At 40.0% G+C, this 16,832-nt stretch overlaps 1 protein-coding gene across 4 annotated transcripts in view; it reads right to left on the bottom strand.

Annotated features, from left to right (window-relative positions):
* MID1 (midline 1) overlaps positions 1-16,832 on the bottom strand; it is a 184,288-nt gene that overhangs the window by 17,555 nt on the left and 149,901 nt on the right. For all 4 annotated transcript variants that reach the window (XM_074157333.1, XM_074157086.1, XM_074157168.1 and 1 more), the window contains 3 exons: positions 13,321-13,428; positions 11,195-11,343; positions 7,440-7,567 (listed from right to left, as the gene is read on the bottom strand). In XM_074157333.1, coding sequence (XP_074013434.1) covers positions 7,440-7,567; positions 11,195-11,343; positions 13,321-13,428 — 385 coding nt within the window. The remainder of the gene's footprint in view (positions 1-7,439; positions 7,568-11,194; positions 11,344-13,320; positions 13,429-16,832) is intronic.

Here is a 16,832-nt window from a genome sequence, read left to right as displayed (position 1 = left end):
GAGCGAGGAAGGAGGGCACTCAAGCTGAAACAACCACAGTATGCTTGAATTAAAGGAAAAGGAAGGCAACTCTGAATGGCAATTTTGCTTTCAGCTCTTTAACTTCTGTTAGCCACAAATAATGGGCTCCAAAAAAAGTCCATCTGAAGCAATTTCACCTTTACTTTTGCAACAACTTATTTTTATGAAACGTCTATTTTACTTTCCATTAAGAATTTTTATAGTTCATGTCCCTGTTTTACTGAGGTATGTTCTCAAGAATTAAAGTGCAGATGCATTTCCAAGCAGCCTCTTTCAAGCAAGGGGCACATTCAAATGTGTTTCATGATATGACCGTGATTTGTGATGCTCTAAATATTGTAGCACGGAAGCTTACCAATGACTTTTTCTTTTCTCAGCAAAGAAACCCTTGGGACAGATGAGTATTATTAAAGAAAGAGAGAAATCAACTAAAATAAGAACAGTCATCCAGGAAGGGAATAAAAACAAAAGGAGGAGACACCCCCCCACACACACAATCTTCCAAAAATATTCGTGCTGCAGTTTAGAGGTTGTGTGCTAACTGAGGCCAACTAACCATTGAGAAAACTATGTAATACTGCACTGGTCCTATCAGCTCAGTTTCAAAAATGTGTTCAGCAGAACAATCTACTGGAGTTATCTAGTATATTTTTTTTTTTCTAGCTGAGGCTTCATTTCCATATTTTTTCTGTTCTTCAAAGGCAAAAAAAAAAAAAGAGAAAAACTATTAATCAAAAATATACAAGTGGATCCATTTTTTTTCTGTGCTAGAATTCAACTAAAGTCTTCTTCAGTCATCTCCTGCACCTTTTGCTTGAGAAATGCATCTGTTATTACTACAACACAGATAATAAATATTAATTTATGGAAAGCAACAATTACCGAAGGTTTAATGAACTGTAAACTGCATTTCAATAGCACCTAAGTGTCTTCGACTCCTTTGAAAATGACAGCCTAAGTTCTCTCTTCATATGCACACCTGGCTGGCCTTATGGCTGGAGATTTACAGACCTTCATGTAATGAGAATGACAGAAAAAAGTTTGACCTAAGCAGGAGATCTTTTCTCTTGCTCTTATGATTAACCCACACCCACCTAAGACCATACTGCATGAAACTCAGCTCTTCAGCAACACTCATTTCATAAACCACTCAGAATAAAACAAAATTTACCCTCTTCTTCTGCAGACAGACAGGGAAGTTTGTGACATTGTCTAGTGATGGTCTTTGTCAGTGTTAGGTCGATGGTTGGACTCGATGATCTGAAAGGTCCCTTCCAACCTAGACAATTCTATGATTCTATTCTATGATTCTAAGTCTGCATGCAAATGGCTTGCTATGACTTTCAAAATAATGTAGAAATCTGACTGCCAAATTCATCATTCTACAGCACAAACTCCTTTGGAGAGTGTAAGTCCATAATGCAATTAAAAAGATTGGCTTTAATAATTTATCTTCATTATTACATTTGATAGTGTGTGATTTGCTTATCAAATTTATTAGTACAGCTACAGAGCTCAGATGCCACAGGGAAAGCTCAACAGAGCGATCTCAGGGCTGCACCAACACCTTCCCCCATGGGGCCTTCATTCAGGTGTGCTCCACCGCTGCTCGGGAAGGGGAAGCTCAGCGTGCTTCCAGAACAGCAGTGGAAGACACAAAGCCTCATATCCACCCTTTGGCCCTGTTTCCCCGTGGAGAAGGAGTGATTGCCCATGAGCCCTTCCAGTCCAATTCAGGGTGAGGATAGAGCACTGCCTCGCAACAGTAACAAGAGTTACCTTAGACAGCTGATGATGTTAATGCCCTCAGCTATTGGCAGCCTCCTGTCTACAAAGTGCTACCCAATGTCAGGGAGAGCTGAAAAAAATTCGGAGCAGCTCTTGAAAATCCCAAATTTACAGCCTGGAGCAGTGAGGGAACCAGGAATCAGACTTAGCAAAGCACAACAAAAGCTGCAGTATTTAAGGAATTGCTTCCTAACATCTATAGCTCTCCTTGGTCATGGGGTGGCAATCTCAATAGAGGACCATCACAAACCTCTGGGAGTGGTAACTGCTTCAGTCGCATTGACTTTCATCCACCTGCATTCATGAATCCACACTCTGACAAGAGTGAAAATCATTGCTGATGGCTGTTTTAGTTCATTTGTGTGACTTCAACTCAAAACTGAGCAGGCCCACTTAAATAGTAGGAACCACAACTGAAGTGCCTGAAAGGCAATAACTAATACTAGAAAAGCAGTTTCTTAAATTTGCTCCCAGAAGTAACTAACCTTGTGAGTATACCTGCTCCCTTTCACCCAGGTTAGTCTAACCCACCTTCTGTTCAATGTCATCTGTGTGGCATTTGCTCTGAAGCAGACTGAAAGCACTTACATCATTGATAAACCTTGAGAGGCAGTTTAGGGAAACTGCCATCTCTCATTGGTGAATCCCAGCATGAATGCAGTGTCTCTGGGAGACTATTGAGACTATTTCTAAATCCTTTCAGGTCAAGGTCACAGACACTGACTGAAAACACATCAACTTTCTTTTTTCACTCGGTCTCCACCTCCCTGGCATGGGGTGATTGACTTTTTAAGGGTTCCTTACTGATTTTGATATGAATGAAAAACAAAGACTCAAGCCGCCTCCTTGACTTAATGGTGCTAGAAATATTGATATTGCTGGTATAAACATGAAGGAGTCGAGGAATCTGCTCTAAACTTCCCTCAGTTTTTACACCCGAAGCTTGAGACTGAGCTGGCTGGAGGTAGCTTTTGATCTTTTACTACTGAAAGAGTTAAGAGGAGAGACAAGTAGTGAAGGGTTTCCAGAATAAAGTTGTTTTCGTGTGAAAAATGTGCTGGTATATGCCAGGCAATGCATATTTCTTAGTACAGTCATAGCTAAAGTGATGGATGAAGAAAATGTATCATTGTTTCAGATGCGATTTCTGAAGCAAGGCAAATTGCAAGGTCAAAGAATAGATGTTCCTGCAATTGATTTCAAAGTATTAAGACACAAAACAAGTATTTTTGACTCACAATGGATAAAAAAAGTCCTTATGTTAGCAATATTCTGCAGAGAGTTTGCAAGTCATATGCATTGCCTGGATCTATCTAAATACATGTTTAGACAAATATGAGTTCCAGATGAAGAGCTTGAGCAACTGGCAAGATAAGAAAGCTTTCAAAAGACGTCAAGGCTATATATACAGAGGATAGAACAGTCAGAAGAAGATTAAGGGTATTGTTTTACTATACTCAGCTTGACATCTCAATGTCTGTCTGGCAACTTTCAGAGAGCTATCAGAGATTTTCATTTGGATAGCAGAAGCTTTGGACAGACAGCTGTGTACATGATAAGCACAAACTAGTTAAATTTATATTTGGGAAAGAAATAGCCTAGGAAGAAAGAAAGATGATGTGCCACATAGAAAACTGGGGCAACGGACAATGAAGACCTGACAAATAGTATGCTGGGAAAAACCAAAGGAGAAGAAAATCCCCAGAAGACAACCAAAGTCAATTGCTTTGAAGGCAACTGACAGCAGACAGAATGAAGCTGGAATTCAGGCTTTAACATTTTGTTCAGAAGCAATATGGACAATTGATATAATATAGGATTCTTCACTTGATTCACAACACAGATGTACCACTAGGACTTACAAATGGTCTTTATTTTACTTAACTGTGAATGAAACATGATAAAAGCAAAGCCCAATTCACTCTGCCACAGAGTTTTCAGTTAAAGATCTATGAAGATTCCATTCGTCAATCTGAAAGTGGTAAAATAAAATAAATCTCCTTTAGAGTTTCTGAACAACAATAGTGAATAATCAAGTGCATTTGACTCTTGGGACTATACATATACACATATATATTACATATATTTACATAAACATATTTTAACTGTCTGCATAGGTTGTCTTTTATGCTCAGATAATTTAGACATGTGTTTTGGATTTTGCCATTGCAGCCATATGCTATTTATTAATGTGAAGAAAAATTGTGCAAAGACAGAGCCAGCTAAAATTGTTCCTCACTGGGCATCAAGGGCAAGGATAGAAACAGTTAATTAGGAAAACCCAGCTGAACTGCTTGATACATTTGCAAGTTCCCTTAGACTGCATTGTGAGCATTTTTTTCAAGACTGTGGATGAGGTAGGAAGAATGAGCTGTGTAAATGGCACAGCCAGCATGATGGACTGCAGAATGGATCTTGGTGGCATTGCACCCTGTAGCAAAACTACCCTTTGTTTTGGTACAGATACAACATTCATTTTCCGCAGTGCAAAGCATTTAGGCTGGTACTATCGACACTGGATGTGCAAAGGGGAGAAGACATGAGGGGTGCAGGAACAGACTGCTAGATGAAGTTCACTTCTTATAATTTTAAAGATGTAAACCACAATTGTCTATATTTGAATGAGTCTCTCTAGCCTCTGTTTGGAGCCAGCTGGAGAGAAATAGGCACCTCCAGAGTGGAGTCAACTGACTAATATACATGCCTTAAAATGAGGTGGTTATTCCTCTTCTTTGACTATAAAGGAAGCTGAGGCTGATTATTTTACAGTTAGATTCCTAGGTTAAGGCAAATAAGCTTGGCTTTTTCCTAATCCTTCCTTTCATTTCCTTGACTTTTTATAATTTTTGGGGGAATACTCAACATGGTGGCAAAATTACAGCAGACTTTGGGGAGAGTACCATAAGGATACTGATACTGTATAAGAAGTTTAAATTACTCTCACCACATTATTACTGTGTATTATTTACTCAAGTATATTTTGTACACTGATTGTATTCCCAGTCATACAGTGATATAGAAATAAAAAAAAAACCCAAACAGATAAAAGCTCTCTTTCAGATATGGCAAGAACCCCACAGCTCTAGAAGACAATGGTGGTGCTGTCCTGTGCATGCAGACAGCCTTGCTCTTTCCAGTAGCAATCTGTTCACTTATTCATAGAATGATAGAACAATTTAGGTTGGAAGGGACCTTTAAAGATCATCTAGTTCAACTGCTCTGCAATAAGCAGGGACATTTTCAACTAGATCAGGTTGCTCAGAGCCCCATCCAGCCTGACCTTGAATGTTTCCAGGGATGGGGCATCTGCCACCTCTCTGGGCAACCTGTTCCAGTCTTTCACCACCCTCACTGTAAAAATTTTCTTCCTTATATCTAATCTGAACCTAGTCTCTTTCAGTTTAAGACAATTGCCCCTTTTCATATTACAACAGGCCCTACTAAAAAGTCTGTACCCATCTTTCTTATAAGCCCCCTTGAAGTATTGAAAGGCCACAATAAGGTCTTCCTGGAGCCTTCTCCAGGCTGAACGACCCCAGCTCTCTCAGCCTTTCCTCTGAAGAAAAGCCAGAAGCCAGCCCTCTGCATGGAAAAGATCCAATGATTGGCAATGAGGAGACTCTGTGCTCTCACATTCTTCTGAAATAACATGGGTATATCTCCTGTAAACCAGGCTAAGAGAATGGGCCCAGGAAGTGTTTCCAAGTGCTTTTCTAATAGTGTTTTCTGCCTTTCATTGCAAATTCTTGCCATTAACAGCAGATGCTTAAAGACCCTGCAAAATGAAAACCTACCCTGTGTCTCTTCTGTTTTCAATTGAACTGGAATGAATTGTTCTAATTCTGGCATTGAAATCAAAACACCCTAAATTACAGTAATTTGTTTCTCTTTGTGAGTCATTATATACTCTGAGATTGCACATTACTCAGGCCTTCTCCAAGTCTAATCCTGCAGGCTTCTTCAGGCCAAGGGTCTCAGTTAAGCGAGCTGGGGCTGTGCTCTGTGGAGAACCCACCTCACACCCTGGCACAGAGCATACTGTGTGCTCTCTAGTCCCAGACACAGCGAGGTCCTCCAGCTCTGTGACGGGGGGAAATACACAGTGTCACCGGCATGAGAAAACATCTCTCGTTGCTGAGTCCTTGATGTTGATTGCTTGAACAGCTTCTGGTTGCTCATGGGAAATCTGCCAGGCTGCAATCTGTCGCAGCAAGGAGGCAGCCCAAGGGACAGGGTAACATGTGGAGCATCCATCCCCCAGGAAATGGGATTTGGTCCCTGTTCTCCCTCCTCTGGCGGCTCCAGACTGAGCTCCAGCTGTTCTCTCATTTCACTCTGCTGCAGTGGTGTTTAACCATTTCTCACTCCCACTTGTCCACACCCTGGTGAGGTGGAATGCAAGGAGATGAGGTAGGAAATGCACCCCAGTTGTGGTCTGTAGTACCTAATGCTTCCTGGGTCATTCTGGGCCTGCTGGAGGTAATATATTCAGGATTAAGAGGGAGAGTGTATCGGGTTTATATGGTAGCAGTTGGGCTGCAGGGGTGACTTCTGTAAGAAAAGAGCAAGAGCTGACCCCACGTTGGACACAGTCAGTTCTAAGACAGACCCGCTGCTGCCCAAAGCTGAGCCCATCACTGATGCTGGTAGTGCCTCTTTGATAACATATTTAAGAAAGGGTAAAAAAGGCTGTGCAGCAGCTGGGAGAGAGAGGAGGGAGACAATGTGAGAGAAACAGCCCTGCAGACACCAAGGTCAGTGAAGAAGGAGGGGGAGGAGGTGCTGCAGGCACTGGAGCAGAGATTTATTTCCCTGCAGCTTGTGGAGAACATGGAGACACAGGTTGTCCCCCTGCAGCCCATGGAGGACTACAGTGGAGCAGATATCCTCACTGCAGCCTGTTGAGGACCCACAATGAAGCAGGTAGATATGCCCTGAAGAAAGCTGCAGCCTGCAGAGAGGAGCCCATGCAGGAGCAAGTTTTCTGGCAGGAACCATGGTCCATGAGGGACCCACAATGGAGCAATCCATTCCTGAAGGTCTGTACCCCATGGAAAGGACCTGTGCTGGAACAGTTCTTGGAGAACTGCAGCCTGTGGGAAGGACTCCTGTTGGGAAGTTTGTGAAGAACTGTATCTTGTGGGAGGAAGCCTATGTCAGAGCAGAGGAAGAGCATGAGGAAGAAAGAGCAGCAGAGATGATGTATGATGAACTAACCACAACTCCCCCATCCCCCTGCACCGTGCATGGGGAGAAGGTAGAAAAGTTGGGAGTGAAGTTGAGCCTGAGAAGAAGGATGGGGTGAGGGAAAGTGTTTTTAGTTTTGTTTTTATTTCTTATTATCCTACTCTTACAATTATTTTGCAATAAATTACATTAATCTTTCCCAAGTTAAGTCTGTTTTGCCTGTAGCAGTAATTCTTGAGTGATCTCCCTGTCCTTATCTCAAATGACAAGCTTTTTATCATATTTTCTCTCTCTGTCTTGCTGAGGAGATGGACTGAGAGAGTGGCTTGGTGGGCACCTGGCAGTCAGCCAAAGTTAACTGACCACAAAGAAGAATGAAGAAAATTCTATTGCTACTGTTTTACAAGGAACGTATAATAGTAGCACATTGAGAAAAAAATTACCTGTAAGGTAATCAAGGCATTCCAACAATTTCTTCTCCCTGGTAAAATCAAGTGCGAAAGTATCGAAAGTATCGTTGAGATTAATTTCAGGAATTAGAACCTGGGAGGATGCAGTTGCCATGGAAACCCTATAATGAAAAGAAAAAGTCTTTTAGCACGCGAGACAATAACTTTTACATTAAGGTAGGAGCTGATCATTATGATTGTTATCACTTCTCAAAAAGCTTGACAAAAACTTCTACATGGTTTTATTTATATGGTTTAAGTTAAGAGCTTCTCATGCCACTTTTGTTTTCGAGAGTAGTCACCAATAAAAATCTCTTATTTCTTAGCTTTTGCCTGACATGCAGTGTCAGATAATTTTTTAACAAAATATTGGTTAAGCAACACAATAGTTGGAATTGTTCTTTCTAGTCACTCATTAAACAAAAGTAGCAATAGCACCGTATTTATCTGTGTTTTAAGCAATGCTGACAGACACTGCATCTCTCCCAACCCTTGTTTTCCCAAGCAGTTTCTTGCTCCAGGCATTCCTTGGCACTCTTGTCCCAAAGGCTTGGTGCAGATCCCCACACCTCCTCAGCTGTTCAGCACAGCACACTGCTGTTAACTTCAAAAAGCACAGGGGGGAGATAAAACAAACAGATGTTGGCACAGTTTATTTTGAAAGGCTTTCCCCCGCAAAGCATGTGTGCATACTTACATTTCCTCCAAAAGTGAAAAGTTTCCTTGTCTACCTCATTTCAGGAGCTACATCCACTTTTTGTCTCTCCAGGGGTACTAATATAGAGATGATCTCTCACAAGAAAACTGCCATCAGGATGTATCTTTCAGATTCTTCAGCTTGATATCTCAAAATATATGTTACTGGAGAGCCGGATACCGGATATGTTTACAGAAAGTTTGGTCTGTTTAAGCAAAAGGGTTACTAAACTTCATTTGTTAATTGTTTGAGTTTAGAGGCAAACACACAACCTTGCGCCCGAGGTATGTCAGTTATGTGTCATTCATGACACGTCAGATCAAAATATTTTGATTGCTTCAATTAACAGTTTCCCCAATTAGAGTATTTCTCTGTAGACGTGACTCAAATGACTCCAGGCCAAATGCTTACTAAAACCTACGTTTTCATGTATTTCTTGTCTAGTATTTTCAGAAAATACAGTTAGGAAAGTAAAAAAACTGAGTTGCACGTCTCATTGTCTTCAGCATAGTTTTCAAAAGCTGAGCTGAGGAGGTTTCCTAGTCAATAATTCATGTTATAGTTTTCACCACTGTTTCTCTTGCAACTGTGCTTGTAGAATTTAGTTTAAAGTAGATCCTAGCACAGATGCTTTTTTTAGAGAGGGTAATTGAAGCGCCTTTTGCCTCATGTACTGAGAGGGAAAAATTCCCTGAGCTCTTTCACTTCTTTTTTTCTCCCCCACACCTCCCAGTAGTTCATCTGCAGTTACACTATGTTTTTTTTTCTAGTAGGAAAAAAAGACATGCATTTCTTGTAGGGCCTGGTTACGGCAAACATCTCTACAAAATTAACAATGGCTTTTGTAAGAAACCAGCAAGCAGGTATCCAAGATGAAGAGCTTCTTTGAATACCTCCATACAGCACATATTTATTGTGAAGAAGACCATATCACCAGGCCATTTGGACTTTGTTTGGGGCTATGCAAAGGATGCACAGTGAGTACGTGTGTTAAAGTCAGTTTTCAGTGAGCTTAGCAGTTCGCAGGCTCAACACCATGTCACCATATTAAGTTCAGAGGACTGAATTTCCTCTTGTACTTCTGCCTCCTCTATCTGACACTGTACTTGGTTGGAAAGGGTTTTTCTAGGATAAATGCATTTCACCCACTGTAAATAATGCACGACCTAAATCATCATAGTGTGTGTGATGTCTTTGCTATACATAGTTACCTGTTGTGCTTACAACAGAGAATATCATACTGCAATTACTTTGAAATATGTGCATGAAGAAATGCAATAACCATAATTTCAGGAGACTGTTTCAGCTGCTGGAGCTCAAGGCCCTGGTGAGACTGTTACATGAGCAGTCTAGAAGCAAACAAAATATTGCTCACCACATGAGAATTAAGAGAGTTACTAGTGGGGAATAATTTATTAATCAGATTTAGTCTCTTTTTCCACTTGCAATTTGTCTGCAAGCACTTGGTGTTTTTTCCCCTCAGTTTTATTCACTGCTTGAAATGATTCTCTGATTTTCAGGGCGTTCACAGCCATCTCATTACAGATGGCAACCTGTGATAGCTAGGTATTAGATTTGATTGGGCACATATGTCAGCTGGTCTCATTTCTGCTCTCCGAGTGTCTCTCCTGTGACTGTATTTATGATGCAATTGTTCATGTTTACAAGGTGAAAATGGAGCTTCTCTGAATGTTCTCTGGTAGTCAGTCAAAGAGCTTTGCGTCCCCACAGGTTTCTGCCCTACTGCTTGTTCCACCAAATACTGAAAAAAGGCCAGACCCTCACCTTCAGCTTTTTGCTCATGATACTTGTGGTAGTTTTACTATCAGTTTCAGCTGGGAAAAAAAGGTGCCACAATATAGCTTGATGACAGAATACAAACCAGGCTCTGAGTCTGACAAATCAAACATAATCCATTGCCTTGCCTTGCCTTGCCTTGCTCAACAGACTGTCAATTCTCTGAACCTGTAACAAGCAACCCAGTATTGCTGGCTTATTTATAAATTGATTAAATATCTTTGGTGAAGCCTGATATTCAGAGAATCTGTATACAGCACTCCAGAGTAAGTGACAGACTTAAAAAAAAAAATAATAAAATGAAGGAATGTCTTACTTTGGATTAGGTGAAAATTGGTTGGACAATGTGAAGATATAATGTGAACCCAGAGATAAAAAAATAGCTGAATAAATGACTGTACTTTTAAATAATTTTCCTTTTCATTGTCCAGATATGTTCTTGGGTTTTTTTGTTTCTTTGACTGATGTCTAAATAGCTGATAATTCCAATGGAACATTTTTTTCATTAGAAAATACTGCTGAAATTCAGTGGGAATGTTTCAGCATTCACAGTGTTGTGCTCAAAATGAGACCAAATTTTCTGACAGCACAGTTTCCTAGAAAGACTTGCTCCCTTGTCTTTGGGCCCTTGATATGTCTGGCACACTGAAATGGAGCTAAGATCCCAGAAGCAGTAGAAATTCCCTGCACCCAGGGACCCAACACAGCAGCTGCCATAACTTTCAGACATCCAGGCTGTTGAATGTCAACTCTTCGAGTGAGCTGCCTCAGAGATGCATATTGCAGGTTCCGAAAATTACACATTTCATTACCTTGCTGCTTGCTATTTTGTGAAGAACATGAATCCATTAAGATCATTCCAAATTTCGGCTGCCTGATTTCTTTCTCAGTCTCAGAATTTTTCAAGGAGTAGGAATTTCAGCCTCTAAAAGTTGCTTTTTTTAGTGTGTTTAGCACCAGACATCTGCTTGGCAACCATGCTACCTCCTTCATTTGTGTGTGTTATTACTGTTCTAACTCTTATTTCACATCCTTTTGCAACTGCTCCTCTTTTCAAAGGGATGTTTTAGTTTAGCATTACAGTAAGAGCCTTCCCACTCTGGTACAGGACAAAGTAGTGTTTTGGAGGAATATGTCAATTCGCCCTCCTCTCTTTGACCACATTTGTGGTGGGAGAAGACAACATGGCAACTCTGACAACCCATCTGCCTTAAACTGAGTTTTTTCTGTTTATTGAGAGGGATGTCTTCTTTACCTTTCAGTGATATTTTTAGCAGTTTGCAGGAAGCGAGCGTGATCATTCTCCTTCAGTGACTGTTCAGCCTGAGAGATGAGGGATGTCGAGCGCTCAATGCACTGTTTGCAGTTCGCAATCTGCTGAGCCAGTTTTCTCAACCTCACCACCTTGAGTGGAAACATAAGAAAGTAGTCACATCTCTAAGGTCACAAATCATGATTGCATTTGCACTTCCCAGGCAAAGCTGGAATGCAAAGAGGGAGTTAAGATGAATGGCTTCACTGACAAGAGCTTTTTTCACACTAGCTTGATGGTGAGCTCTTTCCACCAGCCACGTAACATTTTTAATAAGGGGACAGGCACAGCCTCTCTACCTCAATATTTTCCACATGTAAAACAACAGGGGAGAGCCAAAACAAGCACAGCTGGCCTATTTTCCAACAGAAGAAACGTCATTTCCTGGTACTTTCTGCTTACATGATAACTAAGGGTTATTTAGATAACCATTTCCCTGAATGATGAGATCTGTGTTAAAGGCATCTTATAGGTTAACTACTTTTTTCCTATTACTGAGGTGTTTCATTAAAAATAATCTGAAAATAAAACTTCACAGAAAAAGACTGTTCAGTTCGACTAACAATACATGCCTGCCCTTTTCATTATGTGCTTTTAGTCAAACGGTGTTTTCTTGTTGGATATTTTTAACCACACAAAAGCACAGTAGTGCTGCAGAGCTGATTATTATTACTGCAAACATATGTGCTGGAGATAAACACAGTAGATGTGACTGTAATCATTAGCTGAAAGGTTAGGGAGGGGCACAGTCAATCCTCCATTTAAAGACAGTGTTGGCTAACAAAACTTTTAGTTCCTGAAAGGTCTGGGAGTCCTTCCCATTGTTATTACATCAGGATCATAGTTTGAACAGGAGTAAGAAATAGGAAGGACATGAAACAATTCTGGAGTTTAGAAAGGCATTAGAACCCAGTTGCATGCAAAATGAGTGGATTGGCAGAAATATCCAAATTTTCAATCAAGATAACGTTCCCAATCTCAGCAATTAGGGCACAAGCTATGAAGTTGCTGAGTTGAATTTCAGATATACTGAAATCCAAATGAATGGAAAGTTTTCTACTTCATTGGAAGCGCAGCTGGTCTCACTGCATAGAGAAGCAGAGTTGAAACAATAATGCAGAAGGCCATCTTTTCCATTTTGAAGGGAATTATTGTTTGTTAACAGTATGAGGAAATTCAGGTTCTGTCACACAACGTACAGGACCTGTGGTTTCAAACATGTTTAAGTCAGCCCTTGCCTGCAGGCTTTTTATTTCAAGTTAATTGGAATGTCTTGACAGCTGCATGAACCATTTAACCTGCTCTTGACTTTATTCCTTTCCTGAGCTTTTCCCACACAAGAAGAGTTTATATTTGACTTAGTTAGTTTAGCAGTTAAAGAGTAAACACCATGTACCTAGAAAATAAGAACATTAATTCAACTCTAATGTGTTTCTGAGTTAACAGGTAGCTAGCAAAATATGTCGAAACTTGAATATCAGAGATTTTTCCTGCTCAGTGTTTGCCACTAATAATCATTCTACCTCAATAATTAGAAATGCACATTTCATTTCACTTCCTGCACTCTTTTGAATATTCTTTTGTAAATAAGTTAGACTTCCAGTTCTCAAGAATGACGACTGAAACAAATTCTTTATGTGATAGTATTTTAATAGATAATTAATGTATCTAGACTAAAATATTAATGTAGTTAGTTGCCAGCCATGATACCGAACGTTGTGACACTATATGAAAGTGAAAACTTTAGGGGAAACATTGTCAGACATAAAACACAGTGAAGGAATCATGAATTAGTCATCATTTTATTATCATTTACTGATGGTGACAAAATTTCTGTGTTTATCCTTAAAAATCATAATCACATGTAGTGAGAGAAATGCCAAATAGACTGTTGAGATCCAGCATGCTAATCTCGATAGATTTCATTTCTCTTTACATGAAAGTAGCAGTAGCCCAGGACTATATAAGAACTTTTATGAATTTGTATTAATAGTACCTGAGGTCAAAAAGCCATAAGCATGAGGAAGCATCATTGACCACCTTGTAACCTAAAGAGGAAAAGCTTTTACCTTTCCTTCCTTGATTTTGGTTCCAATTATCTGTCGTCTTTGCTGGATTATTTCAATGAGCTGGTCACATTCTTCCATCAGCTTGGTTTCTTGGCGGGATGCATTTACCTACAAAGCAAACCATTACGATTAGCAAAACCTTTTTGACATTTTCCTTTCCCTTCTTTGAATTTAAAAATTGTAATTTCTAAAATGTTGGGTTTGGCACTTTTTGCTCCTTTCTGTGTATAATCCATGTATTATTTTCCTTTCCCTGTCTTGGAATTTGTGAAATACTGGAACAAGTCTTGTTTGTAGGAGGTAGGACTTGCAAATAGATACTCATCAGGTATTTCTAACTCAAGTGAGAAAAGCCTGGTCCTGTGAGTACTGAGTGATGTCAGTTATTGCGGACACCAGCGAGAAGTGAAGGCTCTTCAGGAGGTGCTTAACAAATCAGTTTCAAGCTGTGTATAGGACTGCAGTGAATACTAATGCATGTAAGAGCACTAGTACTGGATCAGACCGTCCATCTAGTGCAGTATCCTGTCTCTCACTGCTGCTAGTTGCCAGCAGCTGCTAGTAAAGCATTTTAGGAAGAAATCCCAACATATATGATGATTCCCATGAATATTTTCTCATCCTCCAATCATTTGCAGCTCAGAGTCTTCTTGAACCAGACACAATTTCTACATCGTTACTGATCCTCAGAAGAGTTATCTTCTGTGGATTTATTTAGTCTCTCCTTCAAGCCCTGCAAACTTTAAGTATCCACACCATCCTACACCAATGAGCACCACAGCTTAACTCACAGTCAAGTGAACAACTGCCTCCTTTAGAGGGATTTGAACCTGTCTCCTTCCAGCTGCAGTTAATGATCCCGAGTTCTTTTACTGGAAAGGACATCTCCATGCTGCTTGTGCTTTTATAGATCACTGTTTTTTCCTCTAGTAGGATTCTTTTCTACATTGAAGGGTCTTCAGTGATTCAGTTTTTCCTTGTATGTTGATTCAGTTTTTCTGTGTATGAAAGCTGTACCGTACCTTCAATCATTCTTGTTTTTCTTCTCTGAAACTTTGCCAAGTCTATCATCTTTTTGATATGGGGAACAGAACTGTACTAAGTAGCCAAGATGCAAACGAACTATGAAGTCATACAGTGGCATGATATGTTCTCTACTTCATCTTGATTACTTTCATAATGATTTCTAATGTTTGATTTGCTGAATTTAATATTTGAAAATATTATTTATTATTTTCATTGTCCATATAGTGGTTCCTGAAAGATTCAAATTATCAAAGATCCAAGTAACATTACCAAGTCATGTGTATTGACTGTCTTTATTATTACCACTTTGCCTCAGCAATGAATCAGATAGAAAACAATACCTGTGCTTATGTAGTTTTCTACAGTACTGTCCTGGTTTCAGCTGGGATAGAGTTAATTTTTCTTTCTAGTTAGCTGCTTTGTTTTGGATTTAGTATGAGAATAATGTTGATAACAAATATTGTTCTAGTTGTTGGTAAATAATGTTTATATTAGTCAAGGACTTTTTCAGCCTCCCATAGAAGCTGAGAAGGAGCATAGGCAGGACAAGTTGACCAAATGAATATTCTATACCATAGAATTCATGCTCAGTATATAAGTGGGGATTGGCTGGGGGGCAGGAATCTGCAATCGCTGCTTGGAATGGGTTGGGCGACCGATCATCAGGCATCGGTGAGATGTGAGAGTGACTTGTGTTGTATTACTTTATTTTTAATATTCTTTTATCATTGTTGTTGTTCTTATCTTTCATTACTGTTCTATTAAACTGCCTTTATCTCAACCCATGAGGTTCCCCCCTGCCCCCACTCCAATTCCCCTTCTCCCTGTTTTTCCTAATCCACTGGGACAACTATAAATAGTAAAACTTTAAAATGCAAAAATCCTCACAAAGAATATTAGCTTTCTATGGATAATGTTGACTTTTGTCAAAAAATAACAAAACTTTAGAAAGTTTTGGTTCTCAGCTGAAAATGTTTTGTTTCTGGTGGAGACTGATTTTTTCAGTGAAAAGTCAATATTCTGTATGACAAGAAAAACGTACTTCCCCACCAACAGTAGCATGTATAGCTTACATGTATGGGTAAAGAGTGAGAGAAAAAGGCAAAAAGTTTTGATCATATCTAAAATAAAGAAAAAATTAAAGGAGTGATTTCAGAGGTATGTTTTCCATTTGCACTTTGCTAAGATGTAAAGAAGCTTTCAGCCCTGGCCCGTTACTCCTAGAGACATGTCACCTTTTCCATTGGGCTATTAAAAGCTAGCGGTGAACAACATGGGGAACAGTTACAGGTGAGAAGTAACTATATTTCTCCCTTGGTTATTTTTCAGTCCAATGAGCCCCTTGATCTGCCTCAGCCTTCTTTTTTTTCTTCCAACAATATGTTTAAACACGCATTTACCTGTAAGCGCATTATGGAGCTCATTAAGATTAAGCAAATGCTTACATACCTAAATTTGGACCAGGGCCAATTTTACAAATAACTTCTTACATGAAATACATTGTGTCCTCTGGCCAAAGAAGGGACTTGTTTACAAAGACCATCTTTCCTTAAAGTTTTGGATTATCCTTCTCAAACCTTCATAAAATTAAAGCTTGATTGTGTATTTTACAGGCTTAATTATTAAATAAGATATGAGGATTATAAAGAGAAAATATATTTGTTTCTGGAAGGGGTTATATGTTACAGAAAGTGCTGAGGGGATCTGCACACAGTAGATAACAATGTAGAAAGTACTTCTACTATGCAGTTTTAGGTGCCTATTTATCTCCTTATGTTAGCTGTTTGCTCTGTCTGGCTTCCCACCATGGTCCATGAATCATAGAATCATAGAATGGTTAGAGTCGGAAGGGACCTTAAAGATCATTGAGTTTCAACACCCCTGCCATGGGCAGGGACACCTCCCACTAGACTTGGTTACTCAAACCCCCATCCAGCCTGGCCTTGAACACTTCCAGAGATGCAGCATCCACAGCTTCTCTGGGCAGCCTGTTCCAGTGCCTCACCACCCTCAAGGTAAAGCATTTCTTCCTAATATCTAATCTAAATCTACCCTCTTTCAGTTTAAAAACATTGCTCATTGTCCAAGAGGAGAGACAGACCATGGAGCAGTTCTCCCAAAGCCTCTGGCAGTGCCAATGTCTCTCCACTGACCACTCAGGGAGCCTAGAATCACTGTCAATCAGTGATTCAGGGAGTCAATCATCACTGTCCCTCCTATTTCCCCTCTTCTCATCAATCATCCCACCATCCCAGCTGCATCACACCCTCCTGTCATACACTGTACTTTGGTGTGAAAGTCTGCAGAGCTGCTTTCACTCAGCAGTACAGTGCACAAGTTTTCCCTGTTCCGACTCTAGTTTCACTACTGGATTGAAATTCCACCAAAGAGCGGGGAATCCCAAATGGGCTCAGTCAGGGGCAATGATCACATCCCCTGCACATGGGTGCAACTCCTGTGTCGATACTGAGGTCTGCTCACACCAG

Source organism: Numenius arquata, chromosome 1 (genome assembly GCF_964106895.1).
Source record: "Numenius arquata chromosome 1, bNumArq3.hap1.1, whole genome shotgun sequence".
Lineage (NCBI taxonomy): Eukaryota > Metazoa > Chordata > Aves > Charadriiformes > Scolopacidae > Numenius > Numenius arquata.
This window is presented reverse-complemented; position numbering and strand designations above follow the sequence as displayed.